Raw genomic sequence first — 24,458 nt, 5'->3', positions numbered from 1 at the left:
CAACACCCTGTATGTGCTGTCAGTGCACTCCGATTCACGTTAGTGTCAAAATTACGTTGCAATTGGGTTGTTTAGTGAATAAAATATTGCTATTTTCTATAGCCTAATCGAAAGAGCTAATTTTTCTCAGTATGATGTGATTTTATTAAATTCCAATACCTTTGTTTTGATGGTTAAATTAACAAAACAGTTTTAATTTTCGTGGATAGAATGACAGTTCAATCGATAAAATGACAGTTCACCCCGAACAAAAATTTTTCCCCATACAAACTTTGAATGCATTTTAAAAATAGTTCCCGGACTTCAAAAATTATGAAAATTTGAATTTCGACTAATTTTTGGATGGAGAATCTGATTATGAAATAATCTGGATACCCCTAAAGAACCCAATTAGCGTATGTCATTTGCTCGCCGCAAAGCAAATATGTGAACGGCCGCTGTTGTTGATGGCTTCCTATGAAAATATAGCGACTGGCCGTTGGTTTTTTGGCTATATCTCTAAAACGGTAAGAGATTCCATTTTGGCGTCAAAGAACGAAATGAAGAACATTAATTTTTGCGCTAGGAAAAATTTTGTTCAAAATAATCTATGATACAGACGGTACTTTTATCAGCATTTTTAGACGTTTTTTCTCTATGGTGAAAAATTTTCTGAGAAACTTTTTTCTCAATGTATTTTTATCGGATTTATTTATTTATTTATTTACACTAAGTCAACAGGTAATACAAGTCACCCCAATGACACTTATCTTACACTTACAGACTGACGCGGTACCTTACATAATTCACGTTTAAAACTACACTTATTTGTCTTACGAGAAGCATTAAAATCAAAAACAGAATAACATTTATTGAACACACGGGACATGCTACGAATCGGTTCGTGTTGACCGTAATTAGTCCTAGCTGAAGGAAGACGTAAAAATGAGTGTGTTCGCAGATTCCGGCGGCGTGCGTTGATGTTTAGCATGCTCAAGAGTGATGGGCAGTCAATATTGCCCTGCAGGAGGTCTCCGACAAAGCATGCTTGAGCAACATTGCGCCTTGCAGCGAGAGGTTCTAAATGTATGAGTTGGCAACGGCTCTCATAACTCGGTAGGTCATGCTGATTCCTCCACCTGAGGTGGCGTAAGGCAAAACGAATAAACTTTCGCTGGATTCGCTCAATTCGCTGTACGCTGTTTTCGTAGTAGGGGGCCCAAACGACAGCCGAATATTCCAGAATAGGACGTACAATTGAGCAGTATAACGATTTCAAGCAGTAAACGTCCTTGAACTTCTTGGCAAAGCGGAAAAGGAAGCCGAGCTGCGACGATGCTTTCCCCACGGCATAAGCAACGTGGTCCTTGAATGTCATTTTGGAGTCAAGGAGAATCCCCAGGTCCTTCACTGTCGATACACGATGCAAATGTACTCCTGCCAAAGCGTACTCGTAACGGAAGGTTGTTTTCTTGCGGCTAAACGAAATGACAGAGCACTTCGACACATTTAGGGACATTCGATTAACAGAACACCAACCAGCAAAAGCTTCCAGTTGTTGCTGCAAAAAAACGGCATCTCGGGGTTCCGCAATAGTGGAGTACAGCTTCAAATCGTCGGCATATGAGAGCTTCATGCAGTTGAGGATCGAATTGACATCATTCATATATAGCAGAAACAGAAATGGACCGAGGTGACTGCCTTGCGGTACGCCGGATGATACTGGAAACGGGGAAGAAACATGATCACCAACTTTCACGTGCATACTACGACCGATTAAATAGGAGCGAAGCCAGATAAGGAAGCTGTTGTTCATTCCCAATTTCTCGAATTTGGCGAGTGCGATTTGGTGGTTCATTTTGTCAAAAGCGGCGGAAAGATCCGTGTAGATTGCGTCCACTTGATGACCATTTTCTATCTGTCGTATCAAATGCGAAGTGAAACACGTCAGGTTTGTGGTCGTTGAGCGTTTGGGCATGAATCCGTGCTGGTCCAGCGAAACATGATGAGAAAAACGCTGTACCAACTGTTGTAGAACTATTTTCTCCATGAGCTTAGAGATGGCACTCAAGGAAGCTATTCCCCGGTAGTTTGAAACGGTCCTCTTGCAACCTTTCTTAAAAACGGGAAAAACATATGACTGCTTCCAGCAATCCGGAAAAACGCCAGTTGACATGGAAAGATTGAACACGCAGGACATCGGAGTAGCAAGCGAGTTCATACAACGTTTGATGACTAGCGGAGGAATGCCATCCGGACCGCATCCTGTGGATGATTTAAGCTCTTTACCAGCAGCAATGACCGTATCATTAGTGAAATCAAAACGCAGTGCGGCTGAAGGAAGGCTTGGGACGTTCCGGGTGGCGTTGTTTATGTCCTGCAGGTCAAGGTGTTCATCAACGAAGACACTACTGAATTGAGAGCGAAACAAATCGGCAATTGCGGCGGTAGTATCAGCTTCATGTAATCCATTAGTCATCGTAGAGGGTAATCCAGTTTCCTTCCGTTGATCGTTCACGTGTCGCCAAAAACTCTTGGGATTCGATTTGAGGTTGCTTTGTAGGCGGTCTAGGTGAGCATTGTAGAGGCGATCATTAAGTTGCTTATAAGTCGTGTTTGCTTCTAGGTAACATGATCTTGTAGAATCCGTGCGAAATTTGCTGTGACGTCTCAGGGCTGCCTGCTTCATTCTTTTCAGGTTTTTGAGGTCTGCATTTGACCAAGCGGGTTTTACCGGCTCACGTTTAAGCTTTTTGGGAACGAACTGGTCAATAGCATATAGCAAAACGCTGGACAAGGTGCTAGCAGCGAGGATTACGTCCGAATTACTCAAAATTCCGCTCCAATCGACATGAGCAAGGAAACTATCCATTTCGTCGAAGTTTGCTCTGCTGAAATCATACATGACGCTTTCAGAAGTATCGTGGAACCAACGATATGGTTTTCTTTCCAAATTAATCAACAGTGGGAGGTGATGCCTTCCGATTTTGACGAGCGGTGCAGGAACTTGCGTGACCATGCAGTCAACGATCAACTCGTTACTCACAAAGCATAAATCAAGTGACCGATTATTCTCGTTTTCTACTCCGACCATCTGTCTGAGCCCAGCGGTGCAATATGCATCAAGCAGCTCGCGTGAAGGTTCGCCAAGAGAAGATCGAGAAGAACATGGAAAGAAAGCCCCAAGGGGATTTCGCTGCCAGGAAATCGTGCTCATGTTGAAATCACCGAGGATGACCACATTATCCCTAGGAGCCATTTGCGAGACAACCCAGTTGAGTGAATCGATGTGACTCTTTATCAAAGATATGTCATTCACTCGATCGGGGGGAATGTACACTAGACAAACATACATTTCTGCGTCGACAGTAGAAATTGCGACCCACAGCTGTTCAACCGACGAGCAATTCGGAGGGTTGATCAAACGGGACCTGAACCCAGAGCGCACCGCCAGTAATACACCGCCCCCGATGCTCTTGTTGCTATTTGACGGCGATCGGTCCTGTCGGTATACGACGAAAGAGTCGTCGAACAGCTGATTAGAGATGGTATCATCGTTCAGCCATGTTTCGGTGAGGGCGTAGACATCGTAGCTCCCGTCACTAAGAGCCAGCTGATAGCGGATTGCTGAGGTAATTCGGCGTCGATTTCACTAAAAAAAGTTTGTTCTACGATGCATAGTTTTTGAGATATGATTTTTTGAAGTTTGGGGTATATTGGAAAATTTGGGAAAATTGTGAAATTTCATCTAGCGTTTTTCGGGAAAATAGTCCACTATGATTTTTTTGAATTCCAAATTTGATCATATATCCACGACCTCTAGCTCTGGTGAAATTTTCATTGAAATCGGAGACCCTTCGGCCCAAACCTGTTCGGTAATAAAAAAAAATCCCCTTATCACAAATTTTGTCAGTAATCATTCGAAGCATTACAATGACCTTTTTTTATGGAATTTGCTATAAATTTTGGAATTCAATCAGCAAGCTACCAGAAATATCAGATATATAATACAATTCTCGGTGAGAAAGTCATAAGAATCGTTGAAAAAAGTTTGTTAGAAAACTTTTAGGGAAGATCTAGCGCAGCGCGACCCATAGTTTTTAGGGGGCCGCGAAGGCTTGGGCAATATTAGAAGGAATGTCTTAATTAACTTATGTACAATGATATTGCTTGCTAGCTTTTCCAAATTTACAAATACTCCCTTGGAGAAAAGTCAGAGTTATTTCTAGGAATTCGGTTTCTCCTTAATTCTATTCAAAATTCTGTATTATGAGTGTTAGTCTGGAGTATATTGAATATTGAAAAAAAACTGTCGGCGTTCTGGTATCGTTTCTGAAACTATGAGTTTTAAATAAGATGGTTTAAGTAAAGGGTAAAATTTTCGATTTTTCTTGTGTTCTGAAAAAAAAATGTGCTCAAGTAGTTGCTTGCAGTTTGCATTTTCAATTAATTACATTTACACGCCAAGTTCAGCAGTTAATATATCACTGGACTTCAACTTAACCGAACTTCAGTAAAGCTAAACTTCGGTAAAATTCTTCTGAATGTCGATCAGAATTGGTTTATCAGAACAACTGAAAAGTAATTTCAATTAAAAAATGGAAATAAAATCAGTATTTATGTAGGATACGACTAGGAGTTCCAAGAGAATTCATCGACCATCCAGCAGTACTATAACTCTAAAAACCTACTCACTGCACTGTTAATATTTATAGCATTTCGGATTGAAAATGAAATCTTTCATTTTTAAGTAGATTTTAAAGTTCTGCTTTTTATGCTTCTGTCATTATATCTTCAAGGGATTTGTATTAATTATATGATTTTTATTCATGTCTAGAATACGTGAGAGAATACCAAATACTTATTCTGTAGTGTTGCATGAGGATTATAAATTATTAGAAATTGATTTATCGATTATTAAATATATTAGAAACTTATTTATCGACCGTATTCTATTTATAACTTAATCATTTTTTTATGGCTATATCGGTCTTTTTCTACTCAGAGTATAAGGGAGTAGAGATCAAAGTGGATAATGAAATGATAGATATGATAGTATTCGCTAGGTTGCGAACAAGTGTGAAAATTTATAAAAGCTGAAATTAGGCGAGCAGGCCATGTATTGATCTCTACTCCCTTATACTCTGAGTAGAAAAAGACCGATATAGCCATAAAAAAATGATTAAGTCATATTAGAAACTTATCTTTAATTCTTTAGACTAAGAATTTACTGAAGCTGAACACTCGAACACATTTACCTTACCTAGACTTTTCTAAAAGACTTTTCGAAAAGAGCACCATCAATAAATAAAACGATTTTTAATGGTTGAATGCTATGTAACTTTAGTTTATCAAAACCTATGAAAATGATAAAATGTATTTATTTCAAAAGTATGCAAATTTGCAAAAAAAAAATCACGTATTTTATGAAAAAGCGTGCTAGTGGGTCGCCAAATTATTTAAAGTTCGAACGTGAGTCGCAAGCTGGAAAAGTTTGGGAACCCCTGATCTAGCGAATCAGCAGTTTGCATGCATCCGTCAAAAATGTTGTCATTGCTCCATCATCACTCCATATACTCCGCTCATCGTGATAATCGACAAAGCCAGGGATATTTATAAAAAAAAAGAAGTCAAAAAGGGAAGTATGAGATTACAGTAAATAAATAGAAATAAGTATTTCATGAGGTATGCATTGGCGCTAACATGGGTGCTCTACAAAAAAAATTATTGATGCTCCGCGTGTTAAAAGGCTGAAAACCCCTGGTTTATAAGTCATCATGTAATAAATTGCAAGTTTTAAACTGATTGAATATTTAAAAAATACCATTAAAAAATGTACATAAAATCGAGGTAAAATGTACATAAAATCGAAGTACATAAAATCGAGGGTCTATATTATCGAGGGTCCACTAAATCGAGGTATATACAACTGCCAGCTACGCCAAAGTACTCATTTTCAAACTGAAATTGTAATGACAATAGATTAAAGAAAGTAAGAGGGTAAAATCCAATCATTTTTCTTTTTTTTTCATCCGCAAGTCAACATTCATTCCATCAATCGATCATCAAACTAAAACAATGAAAACTTCAATCTTTCCCATTTTTCCAGCCGAATTCCCCTTCATCGCGTACTATGTGATAAACACCACCCAAACGGATCCCACGATGTTCTACACCGGTGTCCGGGGGGCTTCCCTGTCCAAGTTCGAACCGAAGAACACCCGCTACACGGCGGCCCACACCCTGGACCTGTACAGCGAAGTGGCTTCCATCTGTCGGCCGCCGTTGGCGCTGGCCCCGAACGAAATCGGTAGCGTCAAGAAGGGCCAAACGCCAACCACCGGCTACATCATCAGCGTTTATAAGGTGAGAAGTGGGGGTCGAGGAGAGGGATATGGTTGGGAGGCATAATCTTTTGAAAGTTTTCAACACCGGTTGAGTTGGATGCGATGATAGTTTTTCGAATGGTACGTGGCCGAAGCATTGATGGGGAAGAATGTATCCGAGCCGTAAACGAATGGAATTCCGGTGTATGGTTTGATAAATTTTAAAAGAAACCTAATTTTTTATGTGTTATTATTTTCCAAGTATTCAAAGTGTTTACATTTATGCTTCAATGTTACAATTTCCTTTTAGAGTGTTATTCTTATTTTTTATTTAATAATTTTCTCACCTGAGCTGTGGATTTTTTCCCAATTTAACCAATAATTTACCCATCTGTACATATGTACGTTGAGTTATTTGAATTTCATAATAATTTTTAGTTTTTTCTTTCGTCAAATTTTGGAAATAGTGTTCGCATTCTTTTTGTTTGGTATTTTCATTTCTTTATACCATATCAAAATCCTTACTCTTTCTTAGTTTTCTTCAACTGTATTAGTTGTTCGCTAAATGGAACATACTACTGTGTTAGTAGTTTCCAATTTGTACTTTGAAACAAAAGAAGTTCGTCATTTTCCATTTCTCAAGCTTAGTATCATACGGGCGTATCTACAGAGATCGATTTCGCTTCATCGGCAAATCATTATCGGTGGGTTTTTTTTTGTTTTAGATGCTAGCTTAGCTCTAGCCGTCTTCACCAAAACCACCCAAGAGATCATTCGAATATTGGTCATATTTCCCGTAATAATCCGAAGAGAAAATCGATGAAGAGAAAACGATAATTGTAAACACGCCCGTATGATACTAAACGCGAGATTTGTCTGATGGAGTGAATTTTCCAAAACAAGACGATTCCCAACTGTACAACAAAAGCGACAAACAAATTCAAACACATTTCTGATCGAACATCAACACGACATCGATAACATTGTCATTGTATTCGCTAATTCGATTTGCCAATGACTTCTTCAATCCGCTTTCACTTCATCAGATGAACGCGAACGAAAGATGTCACTTGTGAATACTAATGAGATTTGTTCTCCTAGTCCAAGTTCAAACTTCACGCGAGGAAGCAACGGCAGAAAGAAGGTGTCTTCTTTCAGTTATTGAGCTATTTCGAGAACGACAAAGCAGTGGATAAAGTTTCAAACGGATCTGTCTGTTCCACGTGGTTAGAAAAAGCGGTTGTTCTTGTTCGCTGTGAGATAGATTTTCAATATGTTTTCGCTTGCTCTTCGTACAAATCGGTTGCGAGAATTAGAAATTGAATTTGGCATTATTTGCATACAAATAAGATTAGAGTTTACGAGTCGAGATGCATTCCTTGAGCTCGGGATTTGTCAGAACCTGAAGTGTCTTTAAAGAATAATGCTGTTGAATTTAAATTATGATGCTTCTATTTTATTTTGGCGTCACGACACAACTGGGACAAAGACTGCTTCTCAGTTTTTGTTTAGCGATAGAGACGAACCAGCCAAGGGCTGAAAGTCTCTTTAATAAAGACAAATCAATCAATCATTTTTTGTTTAGTGTTCTACACTTTTATAGTTATTAACTGAGAGCTTTTTTCAATAGCTCATTTTCGAATTCTTATTGCAGGCACAAAGATATCTATGCCGAGTGATATTTAGGAGATTTACTTTTCGAAAAGATCCTGGATAATAATGTCTGTTTGTTTTCAAACAGATTTTGTAACATTAAAATTCAAAGTTCCATAATTCTATTACTTTTAACAAATTTCATATAATTGATAGCTGAAACTTTCGCCGCAAAAGCCTTTTGTTGTTCCGAGTCAGAAGGATCCAACCAAAGTAGGAAATTTCCATAAAGCTTCACAACGCAACCACCAACCCGGCCACAGACCGCCAAATGGCCTTGTGGGAAATCCTAACGCGTTCGATGCTCGGTGTGGGCTTAGCATTGCGTCCCACGCGTCGTAAAGCCATGAGGCCCAATTTTGCCAAAGAAAAACAAATTCTGTTGCCTCATCCGTCGTCGTCGTCGATTTGTGGTTCAACTTTTAACGACTTTTTTGCGCCACCACAGCTCATGTAGGGAGTATTTACACTGGGGAATTCAGCTAATTGATGGCTAAAAGGGATATATGGTGATGGCCAAATAATTCAATTAAATTGCAGTTGATAGATAAATTTTTATGGAGTTTTAAATTTGAAACTGGCATAACTTTATGAAATGGTGCAAAATGGTGACTCGACAAACTGGAAGGAGCGTGAGACTTAACTCTGATCATTACAAGTGCTATCCTCGTACTTCCTCGGGTCCATATGATAATAACTATGTACCTCAGACTAATATCTAGTGGAGCATCGGTTCTGATGTACAACAGGCACTTTTCTGCCTGACGTAACAGTTGCCTGGGACAAACCCTTAACTTAGTGCTCTATGAGCACTTCCACAGTCATTAACTGAGAGCTTCCTCCGCCAATGACCATTTTTTCATGTGTAGTGTATATCGTGTGGCGGGCACGAAGACTCTATGCTCAAGGAAGCAAGGTTACGAAAATTTCCTGGACCGGCCAGGAATCGAACCCTTCACCCTCAGCATGGTCATACTCAACAGACACCAGAGAAACAAGTATTGCTCCGGAGTCCGTGAGTACGAGATCGCGTCTTGGAAGTTAGCTGCCTATAATCTTTCAGTTACGAACTTCGTGACTAAGGTATGCTGTATGGTATGGACTCATCACTCGTCCTCGGTAGGCGGGGCAGGATCGTTAACATCGCTTACTGAGAATATCTCAATATATCCGCAGTAAGGCCCTATTCAAGCAATTACCGTCATGGCACCTCCGTCTACCTATGACCTTTCTGGGATCCTTTGCCATGCCACGATCACGGACCCCATATAATTGACTGTCGCCACAACAGTGTCATACCACGTAGTCTTCTGTGCGACAAACTGTTCAATAAAATGGTCGAGTTCGAACGCTAAATTCTAAACCCTGATACTACCTCTTGGTTGCGACTGACCAAGCCACTCCTACAGTCAACACGCCACCTCCTCTGTAGTTCCGGGATGATATCGGCGATAACCAGTGAAAGGGCGTTCCTGCACATTCTCTCCACTAGTCAAGAAGCTGTACGGTACGACCAGCTGCTTCTATTTCCGGTTGTTCATAACAACCACCTCAGTTTTATTGTGATCCCATCCCAGTTTCCTAGGCTGCCGTAATTCTGCAAAGTGACGTAAGCGACATTGATAGTTTTGGCCCATTTTTTTGGTTATTATGCATAAAACTTTTGCTCATCCTCTAAGTTTCTTTCCATAGATGATAGATTACGACTAGATCTTGCATTTTAATACAGCATGCATACCACAGTGTTATTATTAAACCAGATATTGTATAGAATATACCAAAAAACATCGACATTTTGAATGGCGCTTACGTCACTTTGCAGAATTACGGCAGTAGGGTACTCAACCACTTCTCTACAATCGCGATCGAGTGGGCTTTTCCAGTACTGTGTCTTTTTCCAGTGCTCGACACTGGGCAGTAACTTCCGAGAATCTTGTATAAATGCTCAGGTAGCCGAAATGGTTACTCAAGAGACCAGTAAAACCTCAACCGTCTGTTGAGGATGATCTTCTCAAGCACCTTCCACGCCGTGATCAAGCACATTGATCTATAGGCCAGGTGGTTTCCCCCTTTTTGGCAATAGTACCAGGTTCTGACGCTTCTAAACATGTGGGAAGACTTTGTCGCAAAACTACTTTTAAGACCAGGTTGCCACCTATACCTAGGGATTTTGCAAAACCCGCATGTTCCTCATCGGCGACCCTCCTTCCTTTCATCGCCAACCCCAGTTCCCAGGGGTCCTACGAAAGAAAGCCAAGGACTAGGATTATGACGCGGAAAGATCCCCCTCAATAAACTCCTACATCCCTGGAGACTGCTCTGTAGGAGCAACCTCTTGTCTTGGCCCACGATCCTGTAGGCTGTAGGCATCACTCCACAGTTTCCCAGCGGCGCACAGCACCCGTCGTTAATTTCGCTCTGTCTCAGTCCGTAATCGCTGCATCCGCCGCCTGGCCCATAGTTTCTCAATCGCTTGAGATCACCAGTAAGCCGGTCGTCTTCCATTTCTACGTGGACATAGACATTGCTGTCGCATCGCTCCCACGCAAAAGCACCGCTACCGGCTCATCCTCGCTTAAACCGAGTAGGTTTTACACACGGCGGAAGCGCTTTCCTAAATATCCCTTTGTCGAAGTTTGATGTCTTCCACCTGCGAGGGTTTGGCCTTGGTCTACCCGCGTCTATCCGCTGCCTGCTGTTGTAGTAGTCGGTACTGTAGCGAACCGCCAGGTGATCGCTGTAAGTCTAGCTATCGTCTACTCTTAAGTTCGTACTACTTGCTAGGCCCGGACTACAAAAGGTAACATCAATTATCGGCTCCACATCGTTTCGACTAAAGGTACTCTTGCTACCGACATTAGGCCAGGTCGACATCTACATAGCACGGCCAGTGTCTCTTGCAGGATTTGACCCTGCTGGTTCGTAATACAGCTTCCCCATTCCACGGCCCAGGCCTTGAAGCCACCCGCTATTACCACCGGCCTGCGCCCTGTCAGCCCGGTCGTTATACAGTCCAGCATCTGCGTGAACTGCTCGATCGACCACCTCGGAGGCGCATAACAGATACAGAAGAAGACCCCGTTTTTTTGGCGACCACGAAGCCTTCATAGGTAGCAGACACTAATTCCTGGACGGGGGTTTTACCCGTCGTCCCAAAATCGTCGTCATTTTTGCAGACGCATCCGCGACCCAATTGCCGTTGCCAACGGGTACTCGGTATGGGTCCGCAATGAAGGTGATATCTGTCTCCCACTCAGAAACCGCCTGACAAAGCAGTTGCTGAGCGGCGTCACAGTGCACAGTGGGAAAAATAGATATAAAACGCGAATAAATTCAATATCTCTGCTCGGAGTGGATGGATTCGCATGAATTTTCGACACCAACAGCAAAAATTTCTATAGTTTCAGAAAAGGAGGGTGTAATTCGCCACACGATGTTGGAAATCAGTGTGTTGAGCTCGTTTTACCCCGCGCTCTCTTTTTCTCACCTTTTTGAGAAAATCCTCATCTATTCCCGACTGGCGTGCAAAATAAATGACTTATTTAACTCGTATTTGTGTAGAAACTTCCAGAGTATCGGAAATTTGACATAAGATTGCTCCTTCTCTTGTCGATTGCATTCAACTCCGGGCGGAGATGCATGTGAAAATTTAAAAAATAGAAGATATCGGGGTTATTTGAAGATATTACAATTTTCAAGGCCGTGCGGTGAGCCAAATCAGCTTCATTCGATATTACAGAAGTTTTAACACAAACACGAATCAAATAAATCATTTATTTTGCACTCCAGGATTTTCCAAAAAGGTGAAAAAGAGAGAGAGTGGGGTAAAACGGGTCCGATACACTGATTTCCAGCATCATGCGGCGAATGACCCCCTCCTTATCTGAAACTGTAGAGTTTTTTGCAGTTTGTGTCAAAATTTCATTCAAATCCATCCACTCCGAGCAGAGATATTGAATTTATTCGCGTTTTATACCTATTTTTTTCATTGTGCAGTGGTTCAGGTTCAGCTGCGTTACCTGCACTGTGATTTGTTCACTGCGGCTTTCTTGAAGGCCGGGTACCTTGGACCACCCGTTAGATGCCTGTTATTCACGGATTTCCCTGTACAAATCAGACAAATGGGTGGACTCGTGCAGCCGTATAGCCTTCGGCGCCGCATCTCCTACACAGTTTGCTCCCGTCTTGGCCTTTACAGTTGCATGACTTGTGTCCCTGCGGTGGCCAGCTGCGGAACGGACCTGGTGTGATGGTTATAGCACGTGCCTATCACGCCGAGGACCTGGGATCGAATCCCACTACCGACAAGATCACAAAATGTGAGTTTTTCTTTCGGAAGGGAAGTAATGCGTGGGTCTCGAGATGAACTAGCCTAGGGATGAAAATCTCGTTAATACAGATAATAAAAACTGTTCAACTAGCGGTTTTTCCTTCTCCCTCTTCCACTCAACTTTTGTCCAAGGGGGTCCTCCCCTTGGTTCGCCCTACTTCCATCCGGGACGGACCAGCATCTTCACCCTTCCCAGCTTTCCGCCTGGTTCGAGTTCGACTTGCCGGCATTATTGCCGACCTTCAGGGTTCGTATCCGCCTAACCTTGCGGGCACCGCCAGACAACTCTTCACCTGACGGCTGCCTCACCCGCTTCAGCGAGTGCTTATCGAAAGCAGTCGCATTCGCCACACCTTTTGAGCTACCTGCGAAAGCGACAGCCGCCGGCTGAGTAGACGTCGTAACCTTTACTTTCGCCGATTCTGTCGTCTCTCTCATGATCTTGCTTGGCATCGTCCATCGACTTCCAAAGTCGCAACAGGGCCGTTTTAAGATCCTTATTGCTTATATTGGACTTCGTGGATGTAAATACGATTATTTTGCCAAGCTGCTGCACAGCTACCTCCATTGCAGACTGTCGGAGCTCTGCACCAGAGATTACCTTCGATAGTGGACATTCCTTGTTCTCCAACACGTAGGGATGATGGTGAATGGCAAACGGACTGAATGGCGGATATCTGGGATTTCCCTGGACCATTTTTATAGATTGAGTCACTTTTTCGGACTTCAAATATCCACATATCCAGTAGTTCCGATTTATTGGTTTTTACACAAAACATATATTTTGCAGAGCTACTTATTTCAGCACTGCAGTCTTGGGGAATTAAAACAAAATTTTTAGATTTTTCCCAACGTTTCGACTCGTGTTAGTCTTCTTCAGGGGATAATTCTGGCTATTCGTTTTTCGTTTGAGGTGACATAGAACTGTCAGTGTTTGAACTATTAAGTAATGAATATTAGGATAATAAGTGAAACGAAGTGGTTTTATTCCTAAATTTCACTTAATGAAGCAATTGATTCTTTTGCACTATACTTCTTGTGGAGGTAACCGTACAAACCAATGGAGATTATGGGATGATATGACCAAGGATGAATTTCACCTAAATCCTTGGATGTCTTACTCCCAAACGCAGATAGCCTGTCTCAATTTAGGTTGATGGCCATCTGTCCACTATCTCCTTCGGCAGGCTAGCCGGGGAATGAATCGGGGCTCCGACGCACACTGGGGCAGAACGCAGTTATGGACAGACAAAACCTCTAGTGCTCTGTATCCTAGAGATTTGGTGTCTTTATAGAAGTGTCTTGTAAGAGTTTTGACTAAAATCTGGTGACTCAATAATTGATCTCCCGACACGAATGCCCACTTTTGGGTAAAATGTCGTAAATAAATAATAATAATAATAATAATAATAATAATAATAATAATTGATCTAGATAAGTTGCAACTGATCTAGATCAGTTTTAGCTTTTTATAGAAGTGTCATAGAAGAAAACTTTCTTCTGCAAAGTTGTTCATTCTGATATTTTTGACATTTCTTCCGAAGACACTTATACTCTATAATGCACACGAAAGGCACAGTGGGCTACTTTACTGAAAAAGTCGAAAAAATCGATTTTGATCAATATTTTGAAGTAAAAAAAATCAGAAAAAAAAACTTCGAACGTTAGGTTATCAAAAATATATAACAAAAAGATTATTCCATAACAAAAACTTACATAATCACGGAAATTGGTGGTTTTTCTTATTAAAATAACAAACAAAAGGTGATTTACAATTTATTTGATAACTCATGAAGCAGCAGACGGAGGTAGCTATTTTTTGGCTAAAACATGTCAATACCATTAGCATCGATACAGTGGGGAAAGAAAAGTGGGGTAACTGGAGGCTTTTGCTATATACTAGTATGAAATCATCACGAAAATAAATGAAAATTGACCATAAAGATCAACTTTTTGAACTCCAAACATGATGTAAAGCAATTTTCCGATTGTTTTTTTTTTAATGTAACCTGTCTGGGTAATTACTGTGATAAAACATGAATGTCTAAGTGTAGAATTAGCTATAAGTTAAAATACACATTAATAAAAACAAAAAAAAAAATAATAAAACATGAATACAATAAATACATATTTAGTGCTAATCCGGCCAGTATATGCCATGTGAATGTGTATCTAGATATGTTATTTTTATTGACTTGTACCCTACGTCTTGACAAACAAATAAATACCAAATAATTGTATGTGCGATTCAACAGTATTACTGATTTAACAAATATCAGATTTGGTTTTTGAGCAATTATTTGTAAACATAGGTTAAATCAAATGAATTATCAGTATATAATATATTTTACGATAATTTCAATCTGTGAATTGCAGCAAAAAACCTCGATATGTTCCATAGATCTCTCGCTACGTTTATCAGGCATATGTTCTAAGATAGTCGAGCACATAAAATTAGTTTCACCACCTTTCGCTTTTATATGAGTACATAATACATATATAGATACAAAAGCATTATTACTTGAGGTCCCTCTCAATAAATATCTAGATATACATTCATAAGGAACATATTGACCTGAAAAGCGCCAAACCAATTTTATCATAAATGTGCTTCATCACAAAAACTCTCCAGGCATGCTGCATTAAAAATTAATCGGAAAACTGTTTTACATCATGTTAGGTTTTCAAAAAATTGGCCTTAATTGCTAATTTTCATTTATTTTCGAGATGATTTCATACTAGCATATAGCAAAAGCCCCGAGTTACCCCAATTTTCTTTCCCCACTTTATCGATGCTAGTGGTATTGACATGTTTTGGCCAAAAAATTAGCTGCCTCCGCCTGCTGCTTCATGAGTTATCAAATAAATTGTAAATCACCTTTTGTTTGTTATTTTAATAAGAAAAACCACCAATTTCCGTGATTGTGTAAGTTTTTGTTATGGAATAATCTTTTTCTTATATATTTTTGCTAACCTAACGTTCGAAATTTTTTTCTGATTTTTTTTTTTACTTCAAAATATTGATCATAATCAATTTTTTTCGACTTTTTCAGTAAAGTAGCCCACTGTGCCTTCCGTGTGCATTATAGAGTATAAGTGTCTTCGGGAGAAATGTCAAAAATATCAGAATGAACAACTTTGCAGAAGAAAGTTTTCTTCTATGCGGCTTCTATAAAAAGCTAAAACTGATCTAGATCAGTTGCAACTTTTCTAGATCAATTATTGAGTCACCAGATTTTAGTCAAAACTCTTACAAGACACTTCTCTAAAGACACCAAACCTCTAGGATGGATATCCAAAGCACTAGAGGTTTTGTCTGTCCATAACTGCGTTCTGCCCCAGTGTGCGACGCTGGCATTGCGTGTACACTGTACAGCTTCCTGCTCCTACCTCCTCACTTCTTCTTAACATGCAATTCAGTTTGGTGTGTTTTCGAAAAACAAAAATGCACTTTTCTCGCACAATTATTATTATTCGGTTTTGGAAAACGATCAACGTGGCCAGTGGAATTGCAATTGACTAATTGTTTTTGGGATATTTCCAGTTTAATATGTATGAGAAAGCTGCATTCTTATTTTTTGAGAATGCACCAATTTGATTTGCTCTTTAACAGAGACCTTGCTGGAGACCTGGTATGATAGGTTGATCATACTGTGTTGAGATGTTGGAAAGAAGGACAACGTCTTTTTCAACCCGTTTCTTTTTCTAGCAAGGGATGAGTTGTATGTGTTAAGAAGAGAGAGAAAGAAAATAGAAAGATACAAAGTAGGAGAAAAGAGGCGGGTTAAATATTCAATTAGCCAGGATCTTCTGCATGCGAATCAGAAGCGATAGCCATTCAATCATTATTCCCTTTAAATATTTTAAGAATTCCTCGATCAGATATTTTCCCAAGAATTACCGTAAACTGGGGTGTAGTTGATCAGTTGATCAGTGGGGTGAACCTGATCGCTCAATTACCCACGAATATCGACCTTCAAGGAAGTTACCATTCCATTTTAATGTTACGTCATATGATTGCGAATGGTTAAAATATTATTGTTGCTTCTTTGAAAGTCGATATCCGCGGGTAATTGAGTGATCATGTTCACCCCACTGATCAACTACACCCCAGTTTACGGTACACTAAACATTTTTCGGAAGAGTCTATCAAAAACATCCAGGGAAATAATGTAAGTTTGGGAACGAATTCACCCTAAGCAAATGAGTACGTTAGGCCAGTAGAACAGAGAAAAACCTAACATATTATCAGTTGGCTTACAACTTTAACTTGTTTCCTACGTATTTCAATCATATCCAGCAGGTAGAATCTCTTAATTGTGAAGAAATAATGAGTTGTAGACCGAGTGGTTTTTAGGAAAGGTACGGGGCATAATGAACACCTCTGCATATTTTATGCTACGCCTTTGATTACATCGACCAGTTAAGTAATTTGCCTACGGACATCAATACTACAAATATGATACTCCTTAGACAAATTTACATAGAACCAAAATTCATAATAACAACTTTAAGCTAAAACAATTAAATTGTTTTTTTTTTTCAAAACTTTCTAAAACGCCTAACAATATGCAATGCGTTGACACCCCCTTGTGCTTGCAGGTGTTCATTTCACCCCGAAGTGACATCAACATCAAAATTGCTATTTTTAGTTAATTCTGATCAAAAATATAATACTTTATCCATTGATACATTGCGTATACATGCAGATAAGGTCGCTTATTTTTATGGATGACGCTTCAAACCCTCACAATACCGCAATAGTACACCGGGGCAAGTTGAAACGGGTGGGGCAAGATGAAACAGCGGATTAACATGATATTTTCTGATAATGATAAACAATTCGATCGCCATAACACATAGTTTTTTGGGATGAACCTGCTTACGGCAGAAAATCCCTAAATAAAAAAAGAAAAGAAAAACATAGTTTTTGATTCAAACAATCTTTAAGCGAAGGATAAATTTCCAAATTGTTTTGAAATCCATTTCAAAACTTCGTGTTTTATCTTGCCCCACCCGTTTCAACTTGTCCCGGTGTACCTTATTTGCTGTTTTTTTTTTTAAAGAGATGGACACGTTTAATGCTTCCAGTGAGCTATTTGCTCTTTGAAGGAAGCACGACACTAGACAACAGACTAGCATGCAACGCCCAGTGGCACAGACGAAAACTTTTCCTGACAGCTGCGGCGGGAATCGAACCCGCGCTCCTTAGCACGATGCGACTAAAGGCTTGGTGACCACCTTAGCCGTACGACCACGAAACCACACATATACTTCGAAATTATAAGAATTCCACCATAGGAAAGATATATTTCAATTTCAATGATATTTTAGTTATTTTGAAGGGTTATAAATGCTACCTTTGAAAAACAGAACGATGACTTGTCCCTTCACACGTATGCATTAAATTTTAATTTAAAATTCCATGGTTTGGAAGAAAACAGGGGTGATGCGAAAACAAGTTATCCTTTCACACAATTGAAGACAATATATTCAATTTGTTTTTGTGGTTCCGGAATAAAAGAGCTAAACTAAGAAATGCATCTACGCTCGTACAAAGTTGCATTAGAAACAAACTTCTCTGATCGAATTGAACGCTATCACATATGTTATTTCAACTTCGTTAGCTGCCTGTAGAACACTTTCCACATCGTTTCTATTGGATTTTCTCTAATCGAATCAATTCCAACCACCGGAAAGTCAATTATGTTCCTCCAGCGTACCACCCCGCTCAAACAGGTCACGCGCCCATCGAAATCGACCATCCATCCGCTTTACGTCTTTTAATCCATCGGATATATTTACAGGCGATGCTCTGTTAAAAGGCAAACGCCGCTCGACTCGCCATCGCCACAGATTCAGCATAAAATTAAATCACCCAAGAAGACAAACAACTCGCTAATCACTTTTCTCATTATCACTCCCACTTTCGGCGGCGCACAGGTTTACGAGGGCGACGACGGCGAACGGTTCGAACGGAATTGGCTCTACTGGACCGGTGCCAGGATGATTTACAGGTGAGTTATTGAGGGAGGGGTGAGGGGGGTAGGTAGTAAAAGCTGTTGGGGAAATGTGGCAGTGAAGATTTCTTACCAACTGTTTCCGATCGAGATGGTCGCGAACTGAGGCTTTGTATTTTCGGAAAATAGGTATTCTCTCTGGTATAGAGGGATAGAGAGCATTGTTTGAAAATTTTTCCATGGTGAAAAATGTTTTACGTTTTTATAAAAACCATTTTTTTTTTCAAAATTTTGTTCAAAAATATTTTTTGTAAAAACGAAAAACATTTTCTACCAGGAAAAAAAAACAGGAGATACCTTGATCCTTTCTCTAAATGAGCATGAAATCGATTTTGAAAATATTGCTTCGTTATTTAATAAAAAAAAAGAAAAAATGAGGAAATGCGTCCAGTTTCGCCTTAAATAAAATATTCTTAATGGATTCTAATGGAGCTTCAAGAGTTTCTTTTTTGTTCGCGGAGCCATGGTCCATTAGTCTGGATGGCAAAGTATGGAACAAAATGATCAATTTCAAAATCATAATTATGCAGCATAATTAAGCAGCTTAGCTTCGTCCCGAAAGGGTTGGGAAAAGTTTTGGCTTTTCTCGGCCTAAAACACACACACCAACGAACAAACCCACATTAATTTTTCTTTTCCATCTCCCCAATTTCAGATATCTGCCAAAAACGGCCGGCTTGCGACGGATCACCCTCCACAAGAGCGTATCCTCCCGAGGAGACAAGATGTATCTGCTGATTTGCGAATGTGCCGATCTGCTGAAGGACCTCTCGGCAGCCGCCCTGCTAATACCGGCCCTCCGAGCGCGGCTCTGTGGCTACACCGGACTCTACCGGCCCATACAGACCTTCTAGGACAAGTGAAACGAGTGAGCAGCGGTGCCAACATCCTAATAGCAGTTCCTTCCTCACAAGCAAGTCCTTCCTTATAATTATGGCTGCTGCTGCTCCTCCCCCTCTCTTGAGCCTTTTCGAAGCTCTTGGTTTAACACAGTTACGGTAACCAATTCGAAAGTTAAGTTGTAAATTTTTGATGGTTAATCAAGTGAATCGAGTTTAAACGTTCATTTCCGGTGAGTTCTAATTGAGAAGCATTAGTTTTACGATTATAATAAACGTTAGTAATTGATTCCGATTTTATATAAAGTAATAAGATGTAGACCAACGCATAGTCAGCGTGAAGAATTATTTTTATAAATTTGATAAACTAAGAAAGAATACGTTTCCAGAAGACGGTTGTGCAAAAAAAAGTTTCTATAATCCATTAGTAAATTCAAATTCATTGAAATCGGTAAAGAATAAGAACATAGTCACGACTATGAATATCAAATTCGTGGGAAAAGAGAACAAATTTTGCGGAATGTGAGAGCGGAACTTCGTATTCATACCAACCGACACCGACGACTACGCCGTGTACATACTTATAAGCTTACAATTTTTTATCGACAGCCGGCAGTCAAAGCAATAAGTTACCAGTATTTACTAAACATAGGACGAAGAAGAACGGGACAACAAAAAACACACATAAATTCAACAACTGCCAGACACAGCAGAGAACAGTCATTTCTACGTACACCACCCCATTCATACATGCGGGTGGAAGAAAAAAAACGCAAAACAAGCAAAATCAGATATATCTACACAACAATGTAGAATTTAGCAAAAAAAAAAGCGACGAGACTACTGCAGGAGGACAAACATGGTTTCATATACGATTATACAACCATCGAATCGAACTAACTTTATTTACACTCTTTCACACAACTCGCGATGACCACGTACCCACCTCTATACGAAGGCACACGTGCAACTATGTTGCGCACATACCTACCACACGTCGAACACATCTTAATCAAGTGTAGAAGACTAACATACAATGGACCTGTTCAATTGAAAACGAACTATAGCAATGATTATGTTCACATGCTGATTAACACTGCTTATATCAACACGTAAAATCTTAGACAACCAGTAATCGTAAAAGATGTTGCATAGGATGATAAAGTGGAGGCCATATGCGTGCATGCCTCCATTTAGGTGCATGTAAAATGTGCGTATATCGCCTCTACTTTAACATCTTATGCAACATCTTATACGATCACTGGTTGGCTGGGGTACCGAAAGGACAAAAACGTAGAAATATTGACTTGACAAGGCTATATCTCAAAAGTTACGAATCAAAATTCATTTTGGCGAAGTTTGCAAACAATTCGACCATGTGTTGATAGGTACATGGCCGACAATTGTCGGACGTCATTATCCTCTGCACTCTTCAATGCTGTCTTCCACAGAAAATTTGACGTTTACTGAGGTCCCCGTTTTCAAATTTTCCGGAGGAATTAGCCGATCAACGACAAATCAGGCGGTCACCGTGCGTCCGATATTCGATAAATTTCGGAAGTACAACTTACAGACCCGTCATCTGTTTATTGATTTCAAGGCGGCGTACGATTCAGTGAAGAGAAACGAGCTATGGCAGATAATGATCGAACATGATTTTCCGGCGAAGTTGATTAGACTGATTCGTGCGACGCTTGACGGATCGAAATCAAGTGTACGGGTTGCGCATGAAATTTCGTCATCGTTCTTAACCTTAAACGGGCGAATTTGTTTATCTTTGTATCCTAGTGACGTGCGATAATTATGTTAGTCGCGAGGTGAGAAGACAAATCACGGCTGCGAATCGGGAATTTTTCGGTCTTACATGACCCTGAATCGCGAACGTTGAGAGACGTTGATCGGACGCAAAGTGCTGCGAAGAATACTCGATGGTTAATAGGCTCCTAAAGTCCTATCTGGATTCTTGTTTTAAACCACAATATATGGTACAAGAGTACATATTTACTCATTTTTTGACGTTTTTATTAACCGTAGTTGAAAACATATAATTTTTATTTTTTTAGTCTTTTGTCTCGTCCCTAGCTTATAACACATAGTTTGAGTGATTTTTTTTTCACCGTGTATGTCAGATAGGAACATTTTTGAATTCCCAGTGCGAAAAATGTCGAGCTCCGTCACACAAGGTTGACCTCAAGTGTCAAAGTAGAACTATTTACCATTTTACTTATTTCGATTTTTCTCATTATTCCTTTGTTTTTCAAGTTCGAGTAAAGTACAATTCTGATTAGAATACCATGCTTGATCGTATTATTCAATATAAGCGAGATTTCGTCTTTAATTTTAGGACCCTATTGGACAATGGTATCTGGCGGTGTTGTATGAATTTCGAATTGCACCAAGTATATGAAAAGATGGATATGTGGAATGATGCGAATGAAACACGCTCTGTTGTGGACGGGCTCGTATGCCGGGGGACCAATAAGCTAAACCAGCAGAGAACCAGGAAAGGTTCGTCGGCTTCGTGGAAGGCCGCACACGTTGACGTTTTGTTGTTGAGGAGATCCAAAGGACTGTAAGCGTTCAGGGTGACTGGATGCGATTGGCCTAGAATGGCGACCAGTAGTAGGCTCAACGCTACGAACTATGTATAGCCCATCGAGTATCAAGAAATCATCAATCCTACACTTTTCTGAAAATTTTTAATGAAAACCAATTGGCATTACATGAAGCTCCTGTTTGGTTTACAATCATTCAAATCCATCAGCTCCAGTTTTTCGTCACATACTGTTCCGCTTTGCACTCAGATTGAGTAGCATGCCTATGTAGCAAGTTATCTTAGAGCCTCGATAAGATAACAACATAAGGTTTGGAACCATTTGAATATCCCAACTAACATTTTCAGCGCTATAAGCTTCAGTCATTTGCTTTCTGTTGTGTAACCATCGAATAAAAGCAGTCAACGCTGAATAAAAGGGAAGCTAGTCAAATATAAATCATAAGCTAATACAAAAACAATCACCATACAGCTACCAAACTCGGTGTTTAGAAATCCATTGCTTGTCACTGGGGCTGCCTTCACTCCACTCTATTCCAACTCCGGGAGATTTCCCGGAAGATGTGAAAACTTGAACAAATCGAATAGGAGTCCCCACTAACAAAACAGCTGCTACCATACAGTACAATTCGTTATACTAACAAATCCCCAAACCAGCAGCGCTTTAAAGGCCGTTATGCGATTTCATTACAGCTAGAATTTGTAATAAAGAAACTGTTAGTTTACCAACACGGCTTATCGGATGTAAACATTATTGTCAAATCAAACTTCAAGTGGGATACATAGCTACTACACGGTGTGGCTTCGTGGTCGTGCGGCTAAGGTCACCATGCTTTTAGTCGCATCGTGCTAAGAAGCGCGGGTTCGATTCCCGCCGCAGCTGTCAGGAAAAGTTTTCGGCTGTGCCACTGGGCGTTGCATGCTAGTCCGTTGTCTAGTGTCGTGTTCCTTCAAAGAGCAAATAGCTCACTGGAAGCATTAAACGTGTCCGTGTCTTTTACACAAATTATTTACAGCTTTCCATCTCTGTGCTGTGAAATTATTTGGGTTATTTTTATTGCACTTTAATTCAATGCCGGAAGATTTGCCGGAAGATGTGCAAATCGAGTAAGAGTCCCAGCCACTACTACAGCTGCTTTTATACAGTACGTTTTGTAATGTTGCCAAAACACAAAACAGCAGCGCTTTGTAGCCGTTTAAAGAACACTCTTCCAACTAGAAGCTGTGAAGAAGGATCTGTTGGCGCAACCACACAGCTTGTTCAATGTAAACATTATTGCGTTTGACGTTTCACAAGATTTTGCAGCAAGATGAAGTTGGGTAAGGTTTCTTGTGGCAAAATTATGAAGCCTTGTCTGGAGTAAAACAAAACGGGCTATTTTCTATGCTATTTATATACAGGGTGTTAGGTTCGTGAGTGCAAACTTTTTAAAGGGTGATAGAGGACCATAAATGGTGAAAAAAATTGTTCTACGCATATGGTCAAATCTCAACCGTTACGTAGTTATTGAACTTCCCATGTTTTTGACTCTTATTGCCTTAACTGGCTATAACTTGAAAATGGTCAAACTTATTGCAGTTTTTTTACCCTTATTCGAAAGATTATTGAATTTTCTATCAAATGGCATCTTTGAACCGATTGGTTTAGTTAAATAACTATGTTTTCTAGAGCAAATAGCTAAAAAGTAGTGTGTTTTAATTTGTTTTTGTCAATTATCTTTGAAAAATGCGTAATAATTTGAAATTCTTTCTTAGGCAAAGTTGTGGCCCCTGTTCCACTCTACAATTAATTCTTTGACATCAAACTTCTAGCTCTTATCGTTTTCTTGCAATTTCGATTTAAACATCGTATTTCAGATCATAAATTTGCAACTGTCATGGTAAGCACTTTTTTGCGCACTGTGCCGTACATTTAAATCAAAATTGCAAGAAAACGATAAGAGCTAGAAGTTTGGTATCAAAGAACGAATTGTAGAGTGAAACACGGGCCAGAACTTTGCCAAAGAAAGAATTTTAATTTATTACGCATGTTTCAAAGATAATTGACAAAATCAAATCAAAACACACTATTCTTAGCTATTTTGCTCTAGAAATCTTAGTTATTTAACTAAACCATTCAATACAAAGATGCCATTTGATAGAAAATTCAATAATCTTACGAATAAGGGTAAAAAAACTTGAAAAGTTTGACCATTTTCAAGTTATAGCCAGTTAAGGCAATAAGAGTCAAAAACATGGGAAGTTCAATAACTACGTTACGGTTGAGATTTTATCATATGCGTAGAACAATTTTTTTCACCATTTATGGTCCTCTATCACCCTTTAAAAAGTTTGCACTCATGAACCTAACACCCTGTATAGCAGTGTGGCAGCGAGGACATCATTGGGAGCAGTAGATACGGAGATCGGGAGTTCGATTCCAAGCAGCGGCAAGTACTTTAATCATTCAATTATAAAAGCGATAGTTCCAGTTCCACGTGTATTGCGTCACGGTATCCATAAGGGTCTGTCCATAAACTACGTAGACTCTTAGGGGGGGACGGGGGAGGTCTGGCCAAAGTCTACGCTCCATATAAATTTCGAAAATTTTGTATGAACAAAAGTCTACAGGGGGGGGGGTGGTCTGAGATGGCCGAAAAAAGTCTACGTAGTTTATGGACAGCGCCTAACCTAATTATATTTAATCGTTTAATTTGGGGACGCCGTATTACTATTATTTAACAACTGTGAAAAGGCTGAAAAGGCGCCTTCTCAACA

General features: G+C 39.8%; 1 protein-coding gene across 1 annotated transcript in view; it reads left to right on the top strand.

Annotated features, from left to right (window-relative positions):
• LOC109421914 (uncharacterized) overlaps window positions 1–24,216 on the top strand; it is a 159,726-nt gene extending 135,510 nt beyond the window's left edge. The window contains exons 5-7 of the mRNA XM_029865146.2: window positions 6,089–6,345; window positions 18,232–18,305; window positions 18,964–24,216. Of these exons, the coding sequence (XP_029721006.2) occupies window positions 6,089–6,345; window positions 18,232–18,305; window positions 18,964–19,162 (530 nt within the window). The 3' untranslated portion in view covers window positions 19,163–24,216. The remainder of the gene's footprint in view (window positions 1–6,088; window positions 6,346–18,231; window positions 18,306–18,963) is intronic.
• The last annotated feature ends 242 nt before the right edge of the window (window positions 24,217–24,458 follow it).

This window comes from Aedes albopictus, chromosome 3 (assembly GCF_035046485.1).
Source record: "Aedes albopictus strain Foshan chromosome 3, AalbF5, whole genome shotgun sequence".
NCBI lineage: Eukaryota > Metazoa > Arthropoda > Insecta > Diptera > Culicidae > Aedes > Aedes albopictus.
Note: the sequence above shows the minus strand (reverse complement) of the source record. Positions and strands in the feature narration are given on the sequence as shown.